At 33.7% G+C, this 21,057-nt stretch overlaps 1 protein-coding gene across 1 annotated transcript in view; it reads right to left on the bottom strand.

Annotated features, from left to right (window-relative positions):
- The window catches only part of PIGN (phosphatidylinositol glycan anchor biosynthesis class N), a 90,165-nt gene that overhangs the window by 30,537 nt on the left and 38,571 nt on the right, over positions 1–21,057 (bottom strand). The window contains exons 16-24 of the mRNA XM_074339876.1: positions 20,534–20,673; positions 18,260–18,359; positions 18,068–18,160; positions 16,834–16,925; positions 14,124–14,232; positions 11,898–12,006; positions 8,293–8,395; positions 2,794–2,896; positions 1,064–1,150 (exon numbers count right to left, since the gene is read on the bottom strand). Coding sequence (XP_074195977.1) covers positions 1,064–1,150; positions 2,794–2,896; positions 8,293–8,395; positions 11,898–12,006; positions 14,124–14,232; positions 16,834–16,925; positions 18,068–18,160; positions 18,260–18,359; positions 20,534–20,673 — 936 coding nt within the window. The remainder of the gene's footprint in view (positions 1–1,063; positions 1,151–2,793; positions 2,897–8,292; positions 8,396–11,897; positions 12,007–14,123; positions 14,233–16,833; positions 16,926–18,067; positions 18,161–18,259; positions 18,360–20,533; positions 20,674–21,057) is intronic.

Genomic DNA, 21,057 nt, shown 5'->3' with positions numbered 1-21,057 from the left:
CCTGGAAGTCAAGGGAAAGGAGAGAAATCAGTCGAGTTGAATGGTCGAGAGTGGTTAAGTAACACCGAATAGAACAGACTGCACTCAGGAAGCCCCTGCAGACCCCGGACAGTGCAGCTGCAGCAGACCTCTGACAGATCTTCACCGAGCTACAGTGTGCGCCAGCACGTGCCAGGCACTGTTGTACTTTTGAGGACAGAGCACATAAATGGGGAGGAAATGGGAGCAGCAACTATAGATTCTTCTTCCAAGGAGATTAGAAGTAAACAGAAAAGATGAAACTACAATTTAGGGGGATGCATGGTTCAAGGAAAGAAGTGTGAATAGGCTGAGTGGAAGGAGAAACATTCCTTCTGCAAAAAGTCTGCAAAAAGACAGAAAGCAAAATTGAGCACGAAAGTAAGAGGTCGAGGAGAGAATGAGAAGTTACTTTCTGGACCTCAAAGGTCCACTCCCGCACCACAGTGAGTTCAAAGGAAATATCTCCCTATGAATTTCTTGAAGCAGCTCAGCCAGTCTTCCTAAAGTGCGACTTCATTCAGCCATATTGCTTTTCAAAGTTCTGATTCTAATAACTTTCACACAATATTACCTGTGATGTGATCCAAAAACACTGTGAGATAGAGGTTATATGAATATAATATAGAACACACATTAAAAAGATACAAAGCAAACTTTTTGGCTTTTTCCAAACCAAACTCTTAACAGTGGTTTCTTGTGGATAAGGGAAATTAGACTGGAGTGGGGAGTTGAAAGGAGACTTTGGCTTTAGCTGTAATGTTTTAATTTGTTTTAAGTGTGTGACATACGTGACAAAATATTAATTGTTGGTATCATGAATGGTAGGAGTACATATTTGTTTGCTACATCATTCTTTATGCTTCTGTGTAGTTCCAAAAAAGTTAAAAATGTAAACTAGGAGAAAATTACGGTTGAGAAGGGGGTTGAATGGCCTCCAAGGAAATACCACTGTTAAGTGACAAGCAGAAACACCTTCCACACTTTCTTACTCCATTAAATGGGAGGTTGCAGCAACTTAAACAAAAGTGCAAACAAAGGATACAAGGAAAAAGGCCCTACGGGTGTCATCCAGAGAGAGCTGTCGAAACTGGCTTATATCAGTATTATAAGTGAATTGGATATTGCTGACCTGTGAAAAATAAGAAATACATGAATGCATAATAACAGTTCACTTACTTCTACCGCAAAATGCAAACTTACAGTCTAAGTTACAATAGCTAGAAAGATAATCATACTGAGAAAAAAATTAACAATAAATCTTTTCCTCTAGCTTAATCACACCTTAATAAAATCTTCCAAAAGGTAAAATGTGTTGCTAATAATACGCTGAACAGAACTGTAGTATTGCTGTATGTGTAATTAAAGTGAGAATTGGGCTTTTTGTTGTCCTATATAAATGCTTCACTTTTAAATACCTGTGTAATTATTCATGTTCCTAAGACCTGATTTGTCAGACTGTCCTGATCTTCTCAAACCCAGGGACGGTATGATATCAAAAAGCATGATAAAATTAAACATTTGTCTCTTTGTTCCTCTGTTAAATCTACTTGTAGAGAAATTATTTTCTCTCTATAAAAAAGCAAAATATTTCTGTCTCTGCTAAAACAGAAAGTCACTAAATTCCAAGAAGATGGGTACACTGTTGCTTAACCCCCTCCGCCCAAAAATCATGGCTGAGTTTAAAGGCAGCCTTTCCTCATCCCTGACTCCCCATGTAATTTTCCAGTAAGTTATTAGGATGCTTTAATACTTATCTAGAAAAAGACAGATCTGCTTTCAGCTAAAAAATAGAATTTAAAAAAATGACACTATAAACTTCATTTTTAAATTTAATATTTAATATTAAAATATTTAATATTTAATATTAAGGACAGTCTGACAATTTACTTAAATCTGATCAAAATTGCTTTTCATGTATTGTTTTAATATTCCAGGGCTGAAAGTTAAAAAACAGTAATTATTCAATATTTCAATAAATTTCTTCTTTCATGAAATTAATTATTCTAAATTATCAATTACTTTCTATAAACTCAACTAAAACCAGTTAAGGATAAATCAACTATGAAGGGTTTTTCTACAATATTCATTTTATCTGACCTCAGTAAAATTGCAAATATTCTATCACCAATTTCTCATAATTAACTTCAGTTCTAAATAAAGGCAAGAGACATCAATTCAACTCTCTATCTCAGAATAATAAAGGTGTCCTTAAAATTTGATTGGCTTTTAGCCAATTCAAAGTATACAGTCCAAGATTTTTGTCTGGGGCTACAATCACTAAGGTGACAGAATAAGCATTTTGGATTAGGATGACGAGGAAGAGAAAAACAACACAAGGAACATAAATGTCACCTTCTGATCAAATTCATAAATAGATTTGTGAATCTATTAGACAACATAAATAGACAACATAAATATTCTTTCAGATAAAATAAACTGGAAGAAAGAAAAATTAGGCATGAAAATAATATAAAGAACATTCTTTCTCCTCCATTCCTTCACCTATATTGATATTCTTTTATATCAGTGATTCTCAAATAATCTCTAAGAAAAGCCCAACCTATATAATGCCTATAAGACAATAAAATCATGCTTTTCTGTTGTAAGTAAAAAAATCCTTACAAGCTAATTGTTTAACTTAATTATTAATGCCTTAAATAATATAAAATTGTAAGTAGAAAGAATTTTTGATGAACTAACACTGCAACTTCCTTATAGGATAGAGAATATTTTAATACTCAAAAAAATGCAATAATGATTTTGACAAGCTACCTTCTGTTTACAGGCAACACCACATTGCTGTAGGGTTTCTTGTTCCATGTGTATCCAGACAAACATCACACAGGACAATACTAATGGAAAGAGAGCTTCATACCTTCAGGATGGAGTGAAAGTGGGAGGGTAGAAATAAAAAATAAAAAAAATACATTAAACAAATACAAATGCAAATTTATACTGAGGTCTTTCTCAAAATTAAAACAATCTTGATAATACTTCTAAGTCACAATATCACAAAATTTAAATTTTCTAAGTTTTCCAGAAGAAGAAAGTAGAAAAGGGAAGTAACATTTAAATATAAGCTCCAAAACCATCTTCTTTTGAAATGTATTAAATCTTGAGATCATGATATGTTTAAAATAGCAGAGATATTTAAAAATAATTCATAAGGTAAATGACAGATATACACATAAGAGAAAGAAAATACTAAGACAAAGGTAAAAAAGACAATTCCCAAGTTAAAATTATTAATATACACAGAAGAGCAAGACAAATGTCCTGTTTTTTTTTAAATAGGTGCAATATAGGAACATAAACCTCTCAAACATAAAAAAAAGTCAATAAATACATAAAAGCATTTGACCTTATTGATAACTGATATGGAAATTAAAACAATAGGGAGATACCATATTCATTTACCATTATTTACCCATATTTAAAAAATGTTGACAAGAGTGTAATGGAAAAAGAACTCTCATGATTTCTATAATAAAACGCTTTCTGGAAGGCAACACTATGCATCAAGAATCTCAAAAATATTCATACACTACAACCCAATAATTTCACGTCTAGGAATTCCCTGAGAAAATCATTAGACATATGCACTACAATCCCCATTTGAACATGTTTATTGCAATACTGTTTACAGACGGGAAAAATAGAAAATAACCTACGCACCCACAGGTGAGGGATTAAGTAACGTATGGTACACTGTAGGCTAGAGTACAATGCAGACAAAGGATAACAGTCACAGAAGCCTTTTCCAATCTTTTTCTGCCCTATTTGGGATAAGTGTTGCACCTTTGTAACCCCCAAATACTCTGTTACCGTACTTGTCACACCGTTTTAATTGTAGTTTACTTATATGCATTCCCTTATATGCATTGTAAAGTCTTTGTGTCAGTCTTATCGTCACTGCAGGCCAAGCTCAAAACGAGTATTTGATGAGTGAGTTACTTACCTAATTGGAAGTTACAAAACAAAATCTAACAAACCAAACCAAAACAAAAAAAACCCTTTATTTCTCTTTCAACTTATTCAACTATTGAACTCTCTTCCACATGGCACTATTTCCTAAACATGAGAAAGCAAAAGAAACAAAATGCTTCAAACTCTTCCACCTATCATGAAAGTAAAACACTGAAGACTGGGCAAAAGGAAACATTTAGGTTTGAGAAAGCATACACAAATTACTTGGTATATATCATTTAGAATGCCCAAGAATCTGAACAGATAAGACGTACATGAGAAAATACCGTTAATAAAACAAGTTCAGAAAGTTATACAAAACATACCAATTTTGACCTATTACAATAGCATTTAGCATTCTTATTTTAAAATGAAAGTGCCAAGTACTGTGAAGGATACGATGAAATAGGACCCCTCATAGGTTATTGGTGATACTGAAAAATGGCACTGTTCTTAAGACAAAAGGAAAAAAAACAACAACTATTTATACTCGGTGGCCCACCTATACTACATCTGAGAAGTGAACCAAATAAATAATCTAAACGATGTAAAAAGCTCTTTATGCATAAAAACATAACTCAAAATATTATTTATGATAAGAAAAAGTGGAAATAAAATGATCAAAAATAGAGGAATGGCTAAGGTAAATCCACATCACAGAATATTAAATATCTATTAAAATGACGGTTAAGAAGCCTATGAGCCACATGGGAAAATGTTGCTATAATAATGTTAAGTAGAAAACAAGGATACAAAATAGTGCATAGACTATGATTAATACTATGTATTTGTTAAAAAGACAAATATAGAGTTAAGACTGAAAGAAAACATACCAGAGCATCAACTGAAATAGGGTTAATAACTGCTTTTGCCCCTTAGTCCTTACTTTCCAAAATGTGATTATACTATTCTTACAATGATTTAAAAAAAATAATTGAAAAACAAAGATTTAGAATGCCTGTCTCCTACCCACTCTTTAAAACTTACCGTGTTTCCCCGAAAATAAGACCTAGCTGGACAATCCGCTGTAATGCGTCTTTTGGAGCAAAAGTTAATATAAGACCTGGTCCTATTTTATTATAAGACGCGATCTTATATATAATATAATATAATATAATATAATATAATATAATATAATATAATATAATATAATATAAGACCCGGTCTTATATAATATAATGTAAGACCGGGTATAGTATAATATAATACCGGGTTTTATATTAATTTTTGCTCCAAAAGACACATTAGAGTGGATTGTCTGGCTAGGTCTTATTTTTGGGGAAACAGGGTAGTTCATCTTCCCCGAGTCCTTGATGGCACCAATTCAGCTCCCCTACTCAAACTCTTTCTTTAGTCATTCTTTATATCATACAATTCACAACTTAATTAACTTAAAATAACTTAATTGTTGCATTTTATAATTGCCTAACACTGTAAAATGAAGTCCTGATTTCATAACAGCTTACAACTCTATTATACACCTGGCGTACAGTAATTGTTCAGCCTGTATGTCTGTCTCGTGCTCAGGACGACTGCGATGTGAAAGAAAAAAACAATTGTTGATTCACTGAATTAAGAAGGTGTATACTCTGAACAAAACAGGACGGTGAATTTTTAAATACTTGCAGTTATACATGAAATTATTCTTTCCTAATACACAAAAACATAAATTCCAAAGTTCTACAAATAATGCCACAGATTTATTTCCTTTCAAAAACTATACACTATGGTCACTTTCTTTTGTAAAATGTAGATGAATAAATCTGATAAAGGAAATCTTCCTATGGGACTTTGTTTTTGTAGACAATCAATATCTTGTATAAAGTTTACATATCTGAATTAATAAACTGAAACACCAATAAAATGTCATCATGGGCTCACAGTGTACATAATAAAACCTTACCAACCTAATAAACTAGGCTCTGCTAGTTTGGTCTCTGTGCAAACTGAACAGGGCTGAAAAGGCATTTAGCTTTGTATTACAGTGTGCTAAGCAAAGGGATAATATAAACAAAATTTCAGAGGGAAGTTTAACCAACTTAAGAGAACTATTTTCAAGTATTACAATAGCTTTCATTACATAAAAATAAATGCTGATTAAAAATGAATCTTCTTTACTCATTAAATCAAAGATGCATTGTTAGAATTTAGGATTGCTATATTTCTGTAAAGTAATAAAACTGCATTTCTTTTAAATATCCTATAATTCTGACTATTCACTAATTTACATAGAGGATCTTCCAGGTCATCCAAAACAGAGATGTGGAACAATAATAGGTGGACGATGTTTTGCAAAACTGATTTGACACTGAAAAATGTACTAATTGAAATTATATTAGACTGTGTTGTTCAGGCTACCCCACTGAATTTTTTTGTAAAGGTCAACATACTGCCTGATATTGCAAAATGTATTTCTTAATACATTTATTAAGAAGGTCATATTCAATATTCTGATCTTAGGTGTTAATTTTCACCTTTTAGATTTTTCTTAAATTGAATGTACTTGTGATAATCTGTTTTGGTACCTTTAATGGCTATTAAATTGATGGTTTAAAACACTATAATACTTATCCTTAATGTTAGTTACATGATTCACTCTATGTTATGAAATATTTTATCACTCCAAATCCAACTTTAATTATCCTTTCTTCCTTCCTTTCTTAATTTGTAATCCAGCAAACCAGATATTCTTTTAGGTTTATTTGTATTTTTTTAATCTACCACACTTTTCCATTAAATCCATTTATTGCTTTAGAACTTGAAGATTCAAAAAGGAGAAGGGCTTATTAATTATTAAGTGATGGTGTAGAAGTTAGCATATTGCTAGACCCTCTTAAACATTTACTTCCTTTGGGCAACCTCTGGGTGTAACCTCTTAATGAAACTCATGTGACACCCCCAAATGGTGTGTTAGAATAAAAATGATTTACCTTCTGCTTTCTTAGCTAGACTAAAAATTTGTGCATATATACATTTATACATTGATGGATCCTGATTATAACTAAATTATTTATTCTATAATCTCAACAATAAAGGGAAAAAGAGTGAAGCGTTTTAAGGTCTCATTATGTTTATCACTCTCAAGTAAGAATATGCTGATAGACTTCAAGTTCTATTTGCAAGCTCAAAGTTCTAAGTCTGAAAGCAAGCCTATCTTAACATCTTATTAGGTAACTGTGAAAATGTTCATGTTGCTTATATGACATCGTCATGGCTGTACCCCAGATCTGGTGACGCAGAGAGAAATGAAAAGACAGGCGGTGGGGGGAGCTTTGGTAAGAGAAGGAGGTTTGGCGCCCCACTGGACCGTGGCCTACCTGGAGCCTACAAGGAATCCTGGGATCTAGGTCACTCAGGATGTCGGGTCCACTGTGAAGATTCTGAGAACATCCCTTTAATTCTGAGTGAGGACAACTAAGTTTCCCAGAAAATGAACCAAAGTCTTGGACCCCAAGTGGCTTTACAAAATCATCTAATGTGGAAATAATCCATTGAAAACACAATGGTGAATCCCTGGGTTTGGTCTAATTGAAATCAAGATCCTATATTTGGGCCAAATTTCAGACTATGAGTGGTGGTTATTTGATTTGTCTGTTCTACTCGGTGTTTGTTATAATGTGCACATTTCTCACTCTCATAAAAATTTAAGTAATGATGAAATAAAATTCAAAAGCAAGTGAAGAATATTTTTCATCTAAGTACATGGGAAGAACATACATCACTGAGGTCCAGAGAATGCTTCAGGATCCATCCCAAATCAAGCTGCTAGTTTCAGTTTTTGTTTTGAAAGGAAATTTCAATCTTATATAAAAAATGGATGCTTTAACTTTTGGGAAAATATTCTAAAAGTCTTGTGACTCAAAAGGAGTACTTGGACTATATGTAAGAGTAACAATAAAAAGAAAACTCTGTATTCAGAGAAGAATGAAGAAATCAAAGCATAATTTAAAGTGAATGAAAGGAAGGCTACAAAAACTAAAATTCATCTAAGTCATTGTTTGAGACTTAAAATTCCTCCACAATCAACCAGAATTTGCTAGTACTGAACTAATATGACATTTTAGCAACCTAAGGAAACAACCAGAAAGACAACAGATAATACTGTGAAAATAATGAGAAAAAGAAAACCGCGAATTGTGGTTCAAGTTACATACAGTTCTTGCAGAGTAGAAAATATTCGTAATTTATTCCTTAAGATTCACACAATATTTTTCACTTCCAGAGGTTCAATACTCATAGAGGAGAAATGTTAATGAGTCATTTAAAACTTGCTACTGAAAATGAAATTTTAAGAGTGGTCGATACCCTGTGCTGAGAAGGAGGTACGATGACATTGAGGACAGAAGTATGCTAACCAGTCGCTGGGGAAGAACCGTGGGACTCAGCAGTGGCAGGACGAAGGACGAGGCTGCAGGAAAACAAAGCAGGGCAGTGTCAGTAGGAGGCACCAGCATATGTGAGTTCAGGAGCTCAATAATCTGTACTCATATACGACCCTTACTGTTTGTGTGACCTCTAAAATGAGGCTATCTTTACCGTAATCATTTTTGTAAGAAATTCGAAACTCCCTGTTTTTAATTAAAATTTCATTTCATTGTTTTAACCAAATTTGGGCTCAGAGTTCCTCAATTTATATTTATTTAGCCTCGCTCACTGTGCTATTAACTCCTATAGGAATAACTTGTTTTCTAATGTAGATAATAAAAAATGTAATGAAAAATATTATTTAAGATTTAGTAACTCTTCTCTTAATTAGGCATTTAGTTCAAAGACCTCTTACTCCCCAGAAATTGATTTTTCCCAAACCCTCCTCCTCCAAGTTTTCCCACTGCAAAATATTCATTGAGAGTTGTAGTGTAATCTTAACAAATAAAGTAATCTTTCCCCACAAGATAAAAAAGCAACTATTTCAGTGGGGGAGGGGCAGACGAAGGAAGAGGTGCCAGCAAAACATAAACTCCCCTATCTCTACTTCGGAATGGAAACGCACATAACTTCCTAGTTGCCCTAGTAAGATGGCCATATGCCTGGAGCTAAACACTCCAGAGTATGGCGACAGATGACCCGGGATGGAATCCTGGCTGAATCACTTATTAACTATTTAACCATGGGGCAAGTTTGTTAACCCATCTAAGTAGACTGCAAGTTATATTTATAGTACCCGTGGACAAACAGCTTCTAATTTTTTTCAGATGTGTGGTTCTGATAATGTTATCATCACCTAATATATATTTTAACACAAAGAAACAATATTTAAAAAACCATATTCCTATTTAAAAAGCCAGTTCAAATGAGACTTTTTCTGTAAAACTATTTTATATCCTCGTTTTATGCTTGTCTAAAGGACTGATGAGGTGCTAAAGGGGAAATAAGAGTCCCCATTCTGAATGACATAAGTTAGAACCAGCATAACATATCATTTGTGCATCATAGTATACTAGTAAAAATGCTCATTGGAGCTAGACTATGGTAAATTAGTGTCTGGAAGAGACGTCCGCTGACCTGCCTTTGAGTCAACTATTTCATGCCTTGCACCATTTGGTAGGCATCCTCTACTAATCCCTGGGAGGAAATATCTTGTTTAAAAATAAATGCCCATCCTATAAGAAACTCACTTCAGATTTAAGGACACACACACAGAGGCTCAAAGTGAAGGGATGGAAAAAGATATGCCATGCAAGTGGAAACCATAAAAAAAGGTAAGGGTACCAATAGTTATTCTATTAGATAAAATAGACTTTACACCAAAAATGGTAACAATACACAAAGAAGGTCATTATATAATGATAAAGGGGTGAATCAATAAGATATAACAATCATAAATATACATGTACCCAATACTGAAGCACCTAAATATATTAAGCAAATACTAACAGATGTGAAGGAAGAAACAGACAACAATACAATAATAGTAGGAGACTTCAATACCCCCACCTTAAGCAGTGGATAGGTCATCCAGAGAGGAATCAACAAGGAAACATTAGACTTGAACCATACATTACACCAAACGGACCTAACAGAAATTTACAGAACATTCTACCCAACATCAGCAGAATACACATTCTTCTCACATGCACATGGAACATTCTTCAGGATAGATCACATGATAGGCCACAAAGCAAGTCTTAGCAAATTTAAGAAGGCTGAAATCATACCAAGAATCTTTACTAATCACAATGGTATAAAACTAGAAATCACAACAAGAGGAAAGCTGGAAAATCTACAAATATGAGAAATTAAACAACACACTCCTGAACAACCCATGGGTCAAAGAAGAAATCAAGAGAAATAAAAGAATCTCAAAACAAATGAAAGTGGAAACACAATATATGAAAATCTATGGGATGCTGCAAAAGCAGTTCAGAGAGGAAGTTCATAGTGATAAATGTGTATGTTAATAAAATAAAAAGATCTCAACTAAACAACCCAACTTTACACCTCAAGGAAATGAAAAAAGAACACTCTAAGTCTAAACTTAGCAGAAGGAAGGAAATACACAGATCAGAACAGGAATAAAGGAACTAGAGACCAAAAAAAACAATAGGGAAGATCAACAAAACGAAGGATTGGTTTCAAAAAATTAACCAACCTTTAGCTAGACTAAGATAAAAGAGAGAAGACAAATAAATAAAATCAGAAATGAAAGAGGTGACATTACAACTGTTATACAGAGATACAAAGGATCACAAGAGACTACTATGAACAATTATATGCCAACTAATTGGATAACCTAAAATAAATGGATACATTCCTAGAAACATACAACCTACCAAGACTGAATCAGAAAGAAATAAAAAAAATCTGAACAGACCAATAACAAGTAAAGACATTGAATCAGTAATCAAAAACCTCTCAACACAGAATAGCCCAGGACCAGATGGCTTCACTGGTGAATTTTATCATACATTTAAGGAATAATTAATGCCAACCCTTCTCAAACTCTTTCAAAAAACTGAAGAATAGGGAACAATTCCAAAATCATTTTACTAGCTCAGCGTTACCCTGATACCAAAGAAAGAGGACAATATAAGAAACTGTAGAACAATATCCCTGATGAATATGGATATAAAAATTCTCAATAAAATATTAGCAAACCATATTCAATAACACATTACAAGGATTACATACCATGGCAGGGTGAATATAATGTAAGCCTTATTAGGTAAACACCGTCTCAATGTCAGAAAATAAAAAAGTGATAAAAAAAAAATATGGGAAGTATTTACAAGCTAATTTGAAGGGGCTCTCTCTGGCCAAGTCTGGGACAATTTGAGCCCTGAAATATCAACAGTAACAAGTTATAAACCTCTGAAAAAAACCAGGAGCTCATGAGTCTATAATAATAATAAGTAGATAAGTGAATGAATGAATGAATTAATGAATGAATCCTCCCTATTGGAAAGAAGGGAAGGTTCTTACAGTAGAATGCTGAGAGCCTTCTGGTAAATGCAGTGGGAGTGTTGGAGTTAGAAAATCATTTTGTAGCCACCATGGCTAAGACTGAATCAGGAAAGACTTATGAATGGATGCCAAATCTAGAAATTTTGATAAGAAGGATATTTGATGGTCTTAGAATGTCTCCCCATAGATGGCTTATTAGTTGCAAGGAAGGGGGAAAGCAGAAGACATACGGTTTTCTCTTCTGGAATCACTTGAATTTTTATCGGATATGAATAAATATATAGCCTTTTACCAGGTCAAAAATATTCCATCAGGGAATTCTCATTAACACATGAATGCTCATAAAAGTTCTAATTTTCTTTGTCAAATGCCAGCAAGAGAAAGAAATAATTGCTGGTTATTATTTTCCTGCAGCACAACTGTCTTTCAGTAACACTGATACAGATGTAAATAGATGACTGTAAGGTATGACTTGACGTAAAGTTACCTCCTTTGGTTTGACCTCTTACCTAATATGATCCAGCTAACAATCTGATTGATCAGAGGCAGGCCTTGTTTCCTGAGTAGACTATTATGGGTGCTGTACACAACACACATGGAAAGTACTATGCTCAGCATCTGAAATACAAAACACAGAAATAAAAGAGAAGGAGGTGAGAGACTCATTTATATATCAGAAAGAATACTTCAAACAGTGCTTGAACAACAGGAATGTGGTGAAAAAGCTTTGACATTGCACCAGCTCCCCTTCTTGAGACTAAGGTTAAGAGTTAGAACTCTTACATTAAGCAAAGGTCATCCTTTTACATGCATGACATGAGGCCTTTTAGACTTTTCAGGAGTAGTTTTGGCATACATCATCACACTGCTTCTACCTAGACATCTTCGTTATTGACCTTGAAGTTTTCTTAAATCATGGAAATGCAGAGGGTGAAATGTATACAGTTTAGTGTATATGGTTTAGTGCCTTCTACCTCTGGCCTTTGCTCATAGTCACATCCATTTATTCATTCAACACATATGTGCACCTGAGTATTTACTTGGCACTGGGGCTACAAGGAGTACAAAGTCTTCAGGGAATATGTATAAACTAGTGTGGAGTTGGTAACTACAGCTGGTAGCCTGTTTTCGGTAATACTGTTTTATTGGATCACAGTCACTCCTATTCATTTACGTGTTGTCTATAGCTCCCTTTGCACTACAATGTTGAGCTGAAAATTTACAGCAGACTCTGTATGGCCCTAAAACAGCCTAAAATATTTACAATCTGGCTCTTAGAAAAATGTTTGCTAACCCCTGAACTAGTGGATTAACTGGATTAACTGCCATTTTCAGGAATGAGCTAAGCTAGTCTGTGAAGAAAGTAAACTCTCTTAGAGATCAGATTAGAAAGCTCATCACCAAATCCTACAAATAGATTTAACTTATTCTCATATTTTTAGTGAATTAAGAAGGAAAAAATGCTGTCAGTAAACCTATGGCAGAATCCTAGGATTCTTTCAATTGTAAGACGTATTTTCATTTCAGATATGTTAAAATGTGAAAAGATACGTATCTTGAATCCATGAAAAATATGGTACACAGTACAGGAATTAATGCAAATTAATAAAGTTAATGTAAAAACGAATTTTATAACAGTTTTACCTTTTACTTAGGGGTATTTCTTATAAAGTCCATAAGAATTTTAGTGATATCTTTTGCTCCTATAGAGTGAGATTCAGAAACGTTCACTTCTGTCAAAGTACTCATTTTACAGGTGAATTCTGTCAAAGGGCTTTAGTGTAAAGCCAGTCAGTGTTCCATTTAAAATGCAAGATACATTCCAATGGTTTGATAGGATCGTTGACTAAATATTTCTTCTCTTTTTATATGTTCTCTGTTGTTTTCCAAGAATGATACCTTTTAAATGTTGCATATGGTATTTCAGAGTGTTCGTGGAAATACTTTCTATTATCTCAGCTTTGTTCTGAGTAAATATTTGGAGAAGACCCATATAAGCTTTTTTGGTCAGTATTCTAGATGTAGCTTTTTATTGTTTTGTTTAAAAGAAAAAAATGTGGTTTGCACTATTATGTACAAAAAACCTATCATTTTACAGAATATGGCATTATATAATCCCTAATCCTCACAACAGTATTATTAATAGATAGTATTTCCACTTTACAGATTAAAAACAGACTAAAGTTCTATTACTGGAAATCACACATCTAGTATGCAGCATAACCGGGAATTGACTCAATGTTGAAACGTCAAGTTTACAATTCTTTTCACTACACCAAAGGCTTCCAAGTGAAGCCTTCAAGGTGAAGTTTATCGTCTCCTAGGACGTCGTCTGAAGCCTTAAACTGGCTATTCTTCATAGAAACATACTCAGAGGCTGCCTGCACTTCACAGAGGCTCATTCTTTTCCTGGCCCCAATGAGGACAACACAGAATCTCAGCCTAGAGGAGATTCAGCTCAACTTTCAGGTCAGTACAGATGCTGCTTCTGCCTCCTTAAGCTCAGCTCTCTGGGCATCTTTGGGCGGCCTCCTGTCAACCTTTTTGCTATTCCTACCTTTTAGAGAATATATTTTCATGTATGTAAGATCTTAAACAGAAAACTCTCTTCTAACCCAGTCAGTACTGAATAACCTAAACATGATGGTATCTTAAGAACAATATAATTAAATACAACCACAGACACATTTTGGTATATCATTAGTATAACACAGGGTTGAAAATCTACAACTGACCTGTGATAGATGTAACAATAGCTCTCCATTTACAAAACCATCTTTTCTTTTTATAAGGGATGTTACAACAAACAGCGACAGCAGAAGAACCATCAGGCCCGCACCCATTCTGTTTAAAAACACAATTTCAAATTTTCTTAAGATAGTTACTAAATATACAGCATATGAAAATATTAGACATTTTACTCTAATGTAGAATCTGTCAGTCATTTGGTTTAATCAAGATGAAGTAGCAAAATGAAACATAGGTATAACAGGAATAAACATCTTAGTATTCTTACTGGAGGGGTGGATAACTTCTTACACTTTCTAAGTATCTTTACCTCATTTCTATAATTCGATTTTTAAAACCTTTATGCATACCAAGCACCATAATTCTTAACCTGACTTAGACAAATTTACAGAAAAAATAAAAGGTAGCTAAACAAACATCTCATTGGTATAAAGAAAAATACATTATCTGACTACGAGCATGTACTCAGACAGTTATAATTCACAGTATTCCTAGCAGGACAAACCGCTCTTGTCTGTCATTGACCTTCTTGCCTTCTGCAGCTGTTCCTGGCTAACGGAAGGGTAGGACAGCGGTCAAAAAGGTAGCACGCAGGTGAGGGATTTGTACAGTCATGAAACACATTATATTTTTTCAAGAACACCAGGTATGGTTCCTGAAGTCTAAGGAAACTGATATTAAGGAACTGGTACACTAATATTGAGCCCTACTTCGCACCTCCCAAAACTCTAAGTAACATAGGACAACAAATTATGTTGAGAACAGAATCTGGAACCTAGCAATATAATAGCACTAAGAGAAAAGGAGTTGGTTTAAAAGAAGTAAGAATGAGCACAAGGCTGGGCTCAGGAGAATGCGATGCATGAATTCCCAGGAAAATGCTTGTTTGTTTTTGTTTTGACTCTTCTAAATACTCTCTGAGAATCATAAGGGAAAACATAGTAACAATACATTCAACAAGGATAACCATTAAAATGTAGGAAAAACAGTCCTGTATGATCAAGATTCTTTGTTTGCTTTTGCTTCTCCTTTCCGTTATTTAAAAAAAATAATTTGACATTTTAATTCATTGGCAAATGTTTTTACTTTAGAGAACTGGAGTAACAGGGATAGTACAGCTATGTTATATACATTTTTGCTTTTTTCTTTAATTTTATCCTTAAACGTTTCACATGTCTATCTTTGTAATTTTCTAAAGAAGGGAGTTGATGTGAGAAATCAAATGGAGAGTAGAAATTTCTCCATGAACAAGGAGTCAAATAAAGAAGTTGTAAATATAGCTACTAGGCAACCAACACAAACTAAATTGCTGAGGAATTTAAGTATGGAGGGAAACAACATAATCTTTAACAAATTAGAGTTCTCCTGTTTTAACTACCTGAATTCACCTTTACTAGAATATACACATAAAAAGTGGCAAATTTCTATGGAGACCATTTATACAATTTCTTTTCCCTTTAGCATATGATACATCCTGCTCACCTATGTCATTACTGCTTGAGCAGGACATATAGGCAGAGACCAATGAAAGGAGTGAAAGGGGATTTCTGGAAACAATAGGAGAGCTCACAGAGCAACAGGAATCAAGAAATAAATGAAAACATTTGAATTCATCTTCTCATATACTATTTATAGTTTACAACAGCTGCAAAATGTTTTTACTGAGTAACTCTAATGATAAAATTGGCTTACATAATATGGACTCAATACAATTATTTTGGGCTCTGCTAATAAACTGACTTCCTAGAATAATTTTGGATCTATTCCATATTGATATTCTCACAGAAATTAGATAAAATGTGTTAATTTGTAAATAACACATACTTTAAAATTAATACGTATTTCAAAAAGATTTGTTAATCTTCCTTCAATTAAAAAAATAAACCCTAATCTCTTAAAGATTAGGTTAAAATGAAACAAAAATATTGCTTGTACAGAGTTCAAATGAAAGTAACAAAGATGATTACATAATCAGAAAATAAGAGGAAGTGTTAAAGGAAATAATGATCATTTAGCTTGCCAAGCACATGCACAAACACACACACAGCCAGGTGACTGCTTGAGAATAATTTGAGACTAAAGTTAAAAGCAAAGGTAACCAATTATTTTACAGATTTTTTTTGAGATGTATTGAGAAGAAACAAATATGACAACAGCATGGAGAATTCAGGTAAGGTGTAGAGAATTTTCTAACAGTTAAAAGTGATTAAACATGGGAAAGTTGTCAAGGTATACAGGTTGCCTCCCATGGAGATCTTCACATTCAGATTAGGATAGGAGAGAATTTCATTTTTCTTAGACTTAAAAGTGCGGACATGCTCCGAGGCAAAGACAGAGGTTGTTACATCAATGGCTTTTAGACCTGTTTTGGCAACAGAACTTTTACTGATTCATCAGTATACAAAAGATACAGAAGTGTCTGCACTTTTTTGGGGGGTGGGGTGGAGGAGGTATTTTAAGTTATCACTGCTTGGCACAATTTCATTTTTCTGAAGGCCCAGAAGCAACTCCTGGGAGCGTTAATGCCTCTCAGAGCCTGGGACAAAATTGTGACTAATGGTTTGATATTAATATTTTAATTCCCAGGTTGTTGTTTTTTATTTTACACTGATGATCAAGATTAAGTTCATAGTTCCTAGTGTTGATTAGGAAAGACAACGATATTGAAAAGCAAATAAGTTAAAATATTGTTCATACACTAGAAAGATATCTGGCTTTCGTCCTACAACAGGCATCAGAGGGAACACTGCCAGGAGCAGACAGAAGAAAATCCAACTCAGTGAGATACTCTAAAAAAAAAAAAAAAAAAAGTTATCTTTAGACAAATATGGTCAGAAAACTGTCTTCAGTGTGTCACAGTCTGTGTGGCTGTAAATCAAAAAGGAAAATATGAAGTCTTATATCTGTTTTAAAAAGTAATAGACTTGAAACTAATAAAAAAAATAAAAATAAAAAAGTAATATAGTTACTGTTCGTGAAAGACGAGTTATATAGAAGGTACGATATTAGGTATAATCTGAGTATTATCTCATTTGAACCTCACAATAACCTGAGAGGTAGGTTATACTATCCACAACATTTCAGGTACGGAAACTGAACTCAGAGATACTAAACTATAAGTAGTTCCAGGCCTACGATTAGTAAATGAGACAACCAGGATTTAAACCTACATCTGATATTTCAAAGCAAGGGCTTCATTCAATTTACGTTATACCATATATCGATTACATCTGTAAGCAAGCTGGCCTGTAATCATGATCAAATAATAGCCCAGGAGGGAAATTAGTAAAAGTACTTTTGTAATTCGATTAAGACAAAAATTATCAATAATCCCAGTGGGGAATTTTATAAGTTCCTCTAGGGCAGAAAGAAGGTATTTCTATCTTCCTACCACCTCCATCAAAAAGTATCAAAATGGAAACATGTACGTATTTTTTGTAGAAGCACACTGTCATTCCCTATCTAGCTAAAGGAAGGAAATCAGGAGTAATTATATTTTAAAATAATATACCATGAATATATACTGCTCCAGAAAAACCTGAGGTGGCTCAGGGCCAGGGCAGAGGTGACCCCTGCGACCTGAGCTGAGCATGGCCTCCACGCCACTGCACTGCTCTGGGCAGCTCCTCAGCGGCTGCGTCACGTAGGTATCGGAGGCTAAAGGAGCCTAGGAAGTGCTTCGGAGGAGGATAGATCAGCCAAGCTTCTAGACTATTTTAATCCCCACATGACCAGTTCGTTTTGATGGGAGAGTCTGTGTGCATCAGCGAAACCTGAAAGGCAGCCTCAGTCCTCCTGTCAAAAAGACCAGACTCTATGTATAAAGGACACATTCTACCCTTTTCCTTAAAAATGAACAGTTCCCTGAGTTAAACACACATGAAAACAAAGTAGCTACTAATCCGTCCAATGTCAAAATGAGTACTTATACCTTTGCTCGTGTCCACAGATGAGTGATAAATGGCCAACCGGCAAATACAATAAGTCCAGCAGTAAGCATATAGCGGTAGAAAAAACTGAGAACCTAGTAACGCATTCGAGAGAAGACATAAAAAGTGACATGTAAAAGGAGTTACATATATGAAAGCGATATGAAAATGCTGTAATGTGGTAAATTACTTACTAATACTTCAATTCCCAGAGTACAGACTAACAGGTATCCAACAAAATGACTCAGAGGCAAGGTCAACAGTGATGTGACAAGGTCTTGAAAAACTTGATATCTGTTTAACAAGATTATTTATAAAAAGATTATTTATATTCTTTATTGAGTTAAAAATTAGGCCATATATGGTGCAAAATAAAAACTTTGGGTGAAGCTATAAATCAAGGAATTTTCAATTCACACATTATTTAAGAACTAAGAGACTATCTAACAGATTTGTTTCAATGGCTTTACTTACCTAAATCTTTTTTTTGAAACCTAAAAGTATATTACAAAAACACACAATTTCTTAATTAATTTGATAATGATCACAAAAATTTGCTTGTTTTTTTTATAAACACTAATGACAAACACATGAGTCTTGTCTGATCTTAGTTTCAACATACATACCCATGTTTATATAATTACAGATACAATATCAGAAATAAAATACAGTGAACCCAAATGAATAAAAACTGAAAAACAATTTTTAATTCACCAAGGTTAATCTTATATTGGAATCTTAACTGTCTTAATGAAATAAAGATAGGTTTTCCTTATTTAAGTAGAGAAAATCTTAATTGCACTTTTTTACTGAGCTAAATAACCTTTTCCAAACCTAATTTAAGTTGTCACTAATTATATACTAATTATAATTAAATGCAAATTCATAACCATTAAAAATGTATTATGTACTTTGGTACTTTTTTATATTTCATTACTGGAAAAATTTTTAGCATTTGTAGTGCATTATTAAGTACATAATTATAAAAGGTCAGTATCATTTGATTCATGACCTTCTTCTGATTGAAATCAATGTCTATATAATGTTATCAAAATTATTATGGTGCCAAGTAGGAAAGAAAAGCTAACATTAGCCAAAAGGAGAACATTTCTTTTGTTCACAACAATGAATAAGCACAGAAAAACAAGTGACAATTTTATAAAATCATTTAGAAGATTTTTTTCTAGAAGAGTGTATTTTTGTTTATTTTCTACATAATTTATCAAAAAGATATAGAACACAACATACTTTCAAAATCACATTTTCCCTTAAAATTTAAATACATATGTCATCTTCATTAGGACATTTAATCATTCTGTGGTAGCATATAATTTTCTGCATGGATAAAACCTTTCATTCTAAAAGTTTTAAAACCAGAGCAAATAACATTGGAGGAAAAGAAATCTGATTTAAATATGCAAATTCAGTATCCCCATTCCTTTCAAATGGGGAAATAATAGTATGTTCTTTTGTCAGTGTCATTTTGGCTTATATTTTAAAAGGTTGATATTTTAAACCTCTTAATTTTTATTTTTGATATTTTTAACATTTTAATATTTTTAATACTTAATGTTTTTAAAGGATAGAAAAGGTGATCAGAGCTGGAGTTAACAAAAATTAGAATAAAAATACACATTGTGCCATGACAAACATGTTGGCCAACCCTAACATTATCTTTATTCTGGGCTCTCAGTCCCTGGATAGCTTTTGGGGTCTGGTTTGGTCAGAGGGTGCTTGGATGCCCAAGACAAAGTTTCGATTCTAGATTGCTGTACAAACATAGAAAGCAACAAGATCTGCAACATGACCCTTGCCTGTGAATGTGACCCAGCCCAACGTATCAGCGGTTTTAAAGTACTTGAAATTCACCTGAGAGCTCTACCTCTGATCTTTCTACAACGGTAAGAATCCATTTAAGTCCAACTTATGAGGAGGCACTTAAAGCTAGAACCACAGCACATGTGAGTAATATCTACTAAACTTGCATGTACATATTATGCGATTTGATTAAATTACAAAGTTTCATTTATACATGACACCTAGGCTTACATGATACCTAGGAAAGGGGGGGGAAAATGTATGGAAAAAACATGCACATTTCTTTGTGAAACAGGAGGAGACATTGCAAACTGAGATGATGAGACAGGTTCAAAACGTGAATTACTCATGGCATAGTTCAATCAATATTAATTATTTTGACTCCAGATTTTTCTTATAAAAGATACACAAAGAAGGAAACAAGGTCATTGTTTTCCTAAGGCAATAAAGATGAAGTTTAAAAAGAAAGATAAAACAAAAAGGCTATTTATATGCAACACTGATGCTGTTACAAATGAAGTAAGAGGGCTTGGAGATTTGAGGGTATTATAAATATCTTGATAACTTATGCTACAGAAACCTAATGCGTTTGAAATCCAGATTTACCTGTCAGTGAAGTGAAAACCAAGACAGCAAGATGTGTTACTTACTCTCTTAGAACCGCATGCCATATTGGCACTGGCAACAAACAATACACGTAGTAAGTCCAGGGACTGCCTTGAATCAGCAGGAAAAACGCTATTAAAACACCAATAGCCACAAAGCTACATGTCAGGAGATGACTTGGTTTCTGAAAATCAAACAAAACATTGAAACACTTCCAAACTCATGCTAACTGATAGGCTTTTAAGAGATTCTATACAGTGAAGACAACGTATTACTTTCTTTCAATGATTCTACAACCAGATGATTAAGAAACACATTTTATTCAAAAGTTCTGTCATTGGAGAAGCATAGTACAGTAGAAAAAGCTGGATAGCATGGAACTGTTGTAATAAGGCAATTCCTAATGTTTGTTTGCAAGTAACTTGTTTAGAACTCGGAGCATATTTCTCCTTAGGAACAATTTAATAAATGTTGATTGAGTTCTCTGACAAGCTCACAAAAGCCCATTCAACCCACAAGAAACTGTGGGGCCTGATCTTCATTTGGAACAATGCTCCTATCTATTCAA

This window comes from Rhinolophus sinicus, linkage group LG09 (assembly GCF_036562045.2).
Source record: "Rhinolophus sinicus isolate RSC01 linkage group LG09, ASM3656204v1, whole genome shotgun sequence".
In the NCBI taxonomy this organism is placed as follows: Eukaryota; Metazoa; Chordata; class Mammalia; order Chiroptera; family Rhinolophidae; genus Rhinolophus; species Rhinolophus sinicus.
This window is presented reverse-complemented; position numbering and strand designations above follow the sequence as displayed.